This window comes from Lupinus angustifolius, unplaced genomic scaffold (assembly GCF_001865875.1).
Source record: "Lupinus angustifolius cultivar Tanjil unplaced genomic scaffold, LupAngTanjil_v1.0 Scaffold_8_45, whole genome shotgun sequence".
NCBI lineage: Eukaryota > Viridiplantae > Streptophyta > Magnoliopsida > Fabales > Fabaceae > Lupinus > Lupinus angustifolius.
In genome coordinates, this window is record NW_017717849.1 from 1 (window position 1) to 7100 (window position 7100).

The 7100-nt window shown below is 40.4% G+C and overlaps 2 protein-coding genes across 2 annotated transcripts; one reads left to right on the plus strand and one right to left on the minus strand.

Moving 5' to 3' along the window:
- Window positions 1-956: 956 nt before the first annotated feature.
- Window positions 957-2393, minus strand: LOC109337537. The gene has a single exon (XM_019574532.1). The coding sequence runs from the start codon at window positions 2391-2393 to the stop codon at window positions 957-959; it is 1437 nt and encodes a 478-aa protein (XP_019430077.1).
- Window positions 2394-3650: 1257 nt separating this feature from the next.
- LOC109337536 (purine permease 1-like) lies at window positions 3651-5482 on the plus strand. Its single transcript, XM_019574531.1, has 3 exons — window positions 3651-3745; window positions 3789-4494; window positions 5102-5482. The coding sequence occupies exons 2-3, from the start codon at window positions 3805-3807 to the stop codon at window positions 5456-5458; spliced, it is 1047 nt and encodes a 348-aa protein (XP_019430076.1). The 5' UTR covers window positions 3651-3745; window positions 3789-3804; the 3' UTR covers window positions 5459-5482.
- Window positions 5483-7100: the final 1618 nt, after the last annotated feature.

Below are 7100 nucleotides of genomic sequence, written 5' to 3' on the forward strand. Positions count from 1 at the left end.
TGGTGTAGGTGATTTCGCGGATGAACCCCGCCTCCAGCAACTCGGCTACTTTAGAAGCAACTTCTTTGGCCTTGTCCGTCCCCATTTTTCGTCTTCGTTGCGCCACTGGTCTAGCTCCTGGTTTTGTCGTCAGTCGGTGGCAGGCGAAAGAAGGGTCGATGCCTGGCATATCCGCTGCAGACCAGGCGAAGAGGTCCCGGTTGGCCTTCAACGACATTTCCAGTCGGGACTTTTGATTTGGTGGGAAGGAGCTGCCAAGGTATACCACCTGCCCCGGGGATTGGCCCAGTTGTAGAGTTGTTTTGTCTCCTTCTAGTTGTGGTCGGAAATCCCCTTCGTCCGCTTGAACGTCCAACTCTACCATTTGCACGCTCCGAGGTCTCTTGGAGGGAGGAACGTGCGGCTTGTTGAAGTGGGGGCGGAGACTCATCTGGTAGCAGCTGCGGGCCGAGTGCTGGTCTCCTTTGACGGTGCAGACTTGGAGATTGATGGAGAGGAACTTCATGCAGAGGTGGGGTGTCGAGACGATGGCTCCCAGCCTGTTCAAAGTTGGGCGGCCAATTATGGCGTTATATGCAGAATCGCAGTGGACGACCAAGAACTTTGTTTGGACGGTTCTGCTCATTGGGTGGTTGCCGATAGTAAGCCAAATCTCTACGTACCCCCTGGGAGTGATTCCCTGACCGGAAAATCCGACCAGCTGTCCATCATAAGGTAGGAGGTCGCGATCCCGGAGCTCCATTTTTTCGTCAAACAGATCCTGAAAAATAACGTCAGCCGAGCTACCTTGATCAATAAACAGGCGACTAACCTTTTTGTTGTTGAGTTTGGCGGTGATGACAAGAGGGTCATCGTGGCCTCGGACGACACCTTCATAATCGCGGTCGTCAAAAGTAATGGGGGGGGGGTGGATCTGTAATGTTGTCTCTGCTGGGAGCCTCTAGCAGCGACGTGCATTACCTCCCGGACATATCTTTTTTGGGCGGTCCTCGAGGTCCCTCCAGCGGCAAAACCCCGGGAGATGGTGTTGATATCGACTGGGCTCCATGGGCGCCGATTATCTGCTCGGGGCCTATCCGTTTGAGGACGTGGAGTAGGTCGCCGTTGTTGATATTGTGGGGGGACCGTCTTCTTGGGGGTTCTGGGCGACGGGGTTGTGGTGACCGTCGGCGCTGTTCTAATCCTGCGATGAATCGTTGCAGGTGACCCGTCTGTATGAGGTCTTCGATGGTATCTCGGAGCTGAGTGCAATCATTGGTTAGGTGGCCGAACATACTGTAGTAGTCACAATATTTGGATCGGTTTAGCGGGCCGAGCTTGGTAGGGCGGGGGCGTGGGAGTTGGACGAGGTGAGTGGAAAGGACCTCTTGCAAGATTTGGGAACGGCTGGCGTTCAGGGGGGTATAGGTGGAGTATTTGGCTTTTTTGGTCAGTGAGGGTAAGTCGCGGGGTAGGTCTTGTGGTCTTGGCCGTTTGGTTTCCCGTGAGGGGTGGTGTGTTTGGGGCTCAGTATGGGTGTGCATGTGGTGGGTTTCTTCGAGGTTGATGAATTGCTGGGCCTTGGCACGGAGGTCTTCCATAGTAAGGTCGGTGTATTTGGCTAGTTCCGTGCGAAAAAGGCCTTCGTGGAGTCCCATAACGAGGACATGTACGGCTACTTCGGGGCTTAGGGTACGTACCTTCATAGCCTCGGTATTGAATCGATCGAGGTATGCTCGGATGGATTCGTTGGATCCTTGGCGGATGCCGGACAGCGTGTATGATGACCTTGGTTGCTCCTTGCTTGCTGTGAATCTTGTGTTAAAAATGGAAGCAAGGGTTTCCCAAGTGTTGATGTTGTTTGGGGCCAAGCGGGTGAACCATTGAAGGGCCGCTTTTGTAAGAGTTAGAGGGAAAGCCCTGCACATGATGGGGTTAGACGCCCCATGGAATAACATAGAAGCCTCGAAGGCGTCCAAGTGGTCTTGTGGGTCTGCCGTCCCATCATATTGGTCCATGTTTGTTGGGCGGTGGAAATGGGAGGGTAAGGGATAAGTCATGATAGCAGGTGTAAAAGGATGCCTAGCACCACAAGAGTGGTGTGGGGTTGATTGGGATGGTGGGTGTGACTCGTTTGCTGACTCTTCACGGTTACTCTCGTGAAGAGGGCGTTCGGAATGATCCTCAGGGTTGATTTTGGAGTGGCGGAGCTCCTGTATGACGTCGGCCTGTTGCTGGATGAGCCGCTCTTGGCGTTCCAGCATCTGGAGAAGTTGTTGGGTGGTTGGCTGCTGTTCTGGAGTGGTCTGATGGCTATGGCTAGCTTGGTGGGATGGTTGTCTCGGTGGGGGAAGGGTGCTTGGTGCAGGGTCGACTTGGCTGGTTGATAGAGCTCGGTTTCTGGTGGTTATCATTGTGTGAGTAGGAAGCACAGACGACGCCAATGTTCTTTATCAGAACATAAAGATACGGACTATGATGGATTAGGTGTTGATGAAGGGGTAGGAAGTGGTCGCCAAGGTGATAGGAGGAAGCAAGAGAGTTGGGCCCGCCGGTGGAGGTACCTGAAAAGGTTCTCCGACGATCAAGTCAGTATATGAGCTAGAGAGAATGAGTGATAGGAAGAATAATATTAGAGAGTCAAGGAGTTGAGATTAAGATACTTCCTGTTGGTGGATATCCCTATTTATAGGAGTGAGAGTTGACATTGGGTTCTTGGTTGGTGGTGCGACGCGTGGCCGACCAAAGGTGTTGTCGGGAGTTGCTTTTCCCGTGTCAGGCGGTCTGTTAGGATCGTACACTGTGCCATTCTTGTCTTCTAGCCTGTGGTTGGTTTGGTACCCGTTCTGCAACCCGTCTGTCGTGCTGGCAGGTAGGTTGGTGGAGTACGGAAAGCATGCTGTCCCTTGGGTCAACTTTGGTGGTCCCAACAAGTGGGCCCACCTCGGCGACCAAACATATGACCTTTGGTTCGCCGGGTAGGAACAAGTTGTGTGGAGTTCTCTATCGTAACAATTATGTTGTCTTTTAGTTTTGTTGTAAACATTATTTTCTTTATTATGTTTTTGTTATAGAAGTTAAATCTAATTAAATACACAATTAAGAAAAGAAAATTGAAATATTCTTCTCATTTAATTTGATACATTATTTTGTTATTTGGCTTAAAAAGATATTCCACAAAAAAAATAGAAAAAATAATATATTTCTTAACTAATTTATAAATATTTATGTTTAGACATTACTCTATTTTTTATTCGAAGTTCATAATACAATATTTACCATCTATTTTTTATTATAAGTTGTTTTGTAAATTTTTACCTAATGTTTATTATCAATGTAAAAGTCCCAAAAAAGATAAAAATATATAAGGAAAACGGGTAGCCCGTGCCCGCCCCAATAAGCCCAGTCTGAGCTCGGATTTCATATAGTCGGGTCAGGCCGGGCTAAAAAGTATGAATTCTATAAAATGTACCTAATTTGATACCCAAACCCTATAAATTTTCGAGCTTTAACTGGCCTGCCAACTGAGTCCGTCCATTTTAATAGCTCTACTCAACACCATTATGTTTGGAACATCATGATGAATATCATTAAAGTGCCTTTTCCTATTTATGTCTCCACCAATTATTAAATTCACAAGAAGCCATGTCCATTTATTGTTAACAAAGTCTATATATACCTTACATACTTAGACATAGATTAAGAAAATTGAAGATATTGTCACAACACAAGCAAATTAAGAAAGAATAGTCCCGAAGTCGATTAGATAGCCTTAAACAAAGGTAGAGAAAGGAAAGAGTAGGTTTGAACTTTGAACTTTGAACAATGAAGAGAATCCTTCTTATAATAAATTGTATCATACTAGCCATAGGTACTTCTGGTTCTCCACTAATAATGCGTCTCTACTTCATTCATGGCGGTAGTCGCATATGGCTCTCTAGCTTTCTCCAAACCATTGGTTTTCCCATTTTGTTGCTTCCCCTCTTTATCTTTTACATCCACAACCGCAACACTAACACTGAAAATAAAAAACCAAAGATTGTATCCATCGAACCACGGTTGTTTGTTGCCGCCGCCATTATCGGTGTCCTTACCGGTGTTGGCTGTTTTTTATATTCCTACGCCTCGGCTAGGTTACCTGTCTCTACTTCTTCTTTGATCGCGTCGACCCAGCTCGCTTTTTGTGCAGTTTTCGCATTCTTCTTGGTGAAGCAAAAGTTCACTGCATATTCAGTGAATTCAGTTGTTTTACTCATTGTTGCAGCGGGGATTTTAGCTTTGCGTGGTAGTGGAGATCGTCCTGCTGGTGAATCAACTAAGCAATATGCCATGGGTTTTTTAATGATGTCAATTTCTTCTGCGCTAAATGGGAGTATTTTGCCCTTGACCGAGTTGGTGTACAAAAAGACCAAGCATGCTATCACTTACTCACTCATATTGGAAATTCAGCTTGTCTCATGCTTGTTTGCTACTCTATTTTCTATGACTGGAATGATAGTAAATCACGACTTCAAGGTTTTTTCCTCCTTCTTTCTCTTAATAATTTTCACATTTAGTTATAGAAAATACAACCAAGTATACGAGGTTTCTATTCAGTGGGGTCTGAGGATGATAGTTGTATGTAGCCTTATCCCACAAAAGAATAGATTGTTTCGAGGATTATTTGAATTTGTGGAACATCGATCCTCTATCCCAAAAGCTCATGTAGTCCCCATGTTTCCAGCAATGATATTTCACTAAGTATTATGTTAGTTTTTATTTTTAGGAACTTACTTTTTTTTAAGTTACATTATCTAATTGGTTGAATTTGTGGAATCCTCTATCCCAAAAGCTTATGTAGTCCCCATGTTTCCAGCAATGATATTACACCAAGTATTATAAAAATGTTAGTTTTTATTTTTTAGAACTTATTTTTTTTTAAGTTACATTTTCTAATTGGTTGGGGATAATAAATACCCCCTGACTTGAGGATAGTTTATATGTGTTGTAATTTGTGATCCTATAATCATTAATCAACTAACCTTATTGTTGGGTTACCATATAGTTATATTTTAAAAAAAATTATCTTTAGTCTCATGCATGTGAAAATTAATTATTTGTTTTTGGATGTAATCACTTGTAGGAAATTTCAAGAGAAGCACAACAGTTTGGACTCGGGGAAACTAATTACTATGTTGTGCTGGTGGCTAGTGCTATAATATCGCAGATTTTTTACTTGGGTGCAGTAGGGGTCATCTTTTCTGCATCATCTTTGTTATCTGGTATTATGATTTCTATGTTGTTGCCAGTAACAGAAGTTTTGGCAGTTATTTTCTACAAAGAAAATTTTCAAGCAGAGAAAGGGGTTTCTCTTTTTCTCTCTTTATGGGGCTTTGTATCTTACTTCTATGGTGAGTTTAAACAAGCCAAAGAAATGAAGAAGGTCACCATCACAGAAACAGAGCTTCCACAATATCATTGTGATAATACAAATCCATGATTTCCATGCATGTTCCTCTATTGCGTTTGAACTTCAGTGGATAAGCCAGTTCTGGTGCCAGCTTCACGCAAATGTAAAACAACCATTTCTTCTGTTTTTTCTTTGGTGCTTCCATTTCTTCTGTTCCGTTTCACTATATATGTCCAATGCACGTACTGCAATGTTTACTATTGGCTCAAATAAAAGTTAGTAAAGTACTTTAGGAATAAAGCTTCAAACAAATCTAATTTAAAATTAATTAAGTTTATTACAAATTAATATTAATAATGCGTTTGTGATTATTAATCATTAGTAATAAATGGTAGACCCAACGCACTTCCGAGATTTGTATTTATACATGTGTTTAAGCGTTTGGCATGTATGGGATAATATTAACTACTGAAATAATTAAGAACAATCATATATTTTTTCAGCTCTTCAAGTCACATAGTGTTACTTATTTATCAAGTTTGTATGTATACTTGTTCAATTATGTATAGAGTAATGACATTTCTTTGGTTAAAAGAAGATGTATCAAAATGGGTTAATCAGACAGGTTTGGGCTAGCACATATCGGATTCGAGCTAAATCAGACCGAGCTAAAAATTTCATATACAATTTATGCCTCTAAATTGTAGTCCAAGCCCGCCCTAAACAGATTGCAGATTGTGGCGGGTCGGTCCGCATAATAATAAAAAATATTTATTTAAATTTTAACATATTTAATCTATTTAAATATATATTTATATATATATATCATTTAATATTAATGTATAACTTTTTTAACACATTTGTTATACCCAATGCAACCAAACTTATACATTTAACACCTTGTGTTTGAGTTAAGACGTGATATCAAGTTCATGTATATGATTTTTATCATAACCCATTTATTAAATATCTCATTTCTATTAGACTCTCACTTCCTAACATAATATAATTTGTAAGTAAAATTTAATATATAAACCTTTGGAAAATAATATCTTTTATATGCTCTTTATCAACACTTTTATTGTGAATTATTATGTTAAATTTGGTTGTGTAGAGTTCTCTATGGTAAACAATTATGTTATTTTTTAGTCTTGTTGTAAAAGTTATTTTCTTTATTATGTATTTGTTGTAAAAGTTAAGTCTAAATAAATACACAATTAAGAAAGGAAAAATAGAATGTATATTATAATGTCTTCTCATTTGATATTTTTTGGGTACTATCAAGGTATCTCCTTATATTTTTTGGTAAGAAACTAATCTCTTTTGGGATTCGTGAATGCCCCTCTCAACAAGTGTCATTCGCAGGAATTTAACCATTAACCTTGATGATTTAGCGGGGCCTTAGACCACTAGACCAACACCTTAATGGTTCTCTCATTTGATTTGATATGCTATTTTTTATTATGCTTAAAAGATATTATACAAAATATGAAAAATAATATAATGCTTAAATTTATAACATTATTATAATTTATATATTTATATTATTGACATTATTCTATTTTTTTATTCAAAGTTCATAAAACAATATTTTTTGGTATATATTTTTTATTATAAGTTATTTTGTAAAAGTAATTCACCTAAGGCTTATTACCAGACCAAATGTCCCAAAAAATATTTAAAAAAAAAAAGAAAAATAGGTAGCCCGAACCCGCTTGGGTAAGCCCGGCTC

Coding starts and splice junctions, on each gene's coding strand:
- LOC109337537 (XM_019574532.1), bottom strand. CDS start 2,393: ATGATAACCACCAGAAACCGAGCTCTATCAACCAGCCAAGTCGACCCT.
- LOC109337536 (XM_019574531.1), top strand. CDS start 3,805: ATGAAGAGAATCCTTCTTATAATAAATTGTATCATACTAGCCATAGGT. Junction 4,495..5,101: donor TAGTAAATCACGACTTCAAG/GTTTTTTCCTCC, acceptor AATCACTTGTAG/GAAATTTCAAGAGAAGCACA.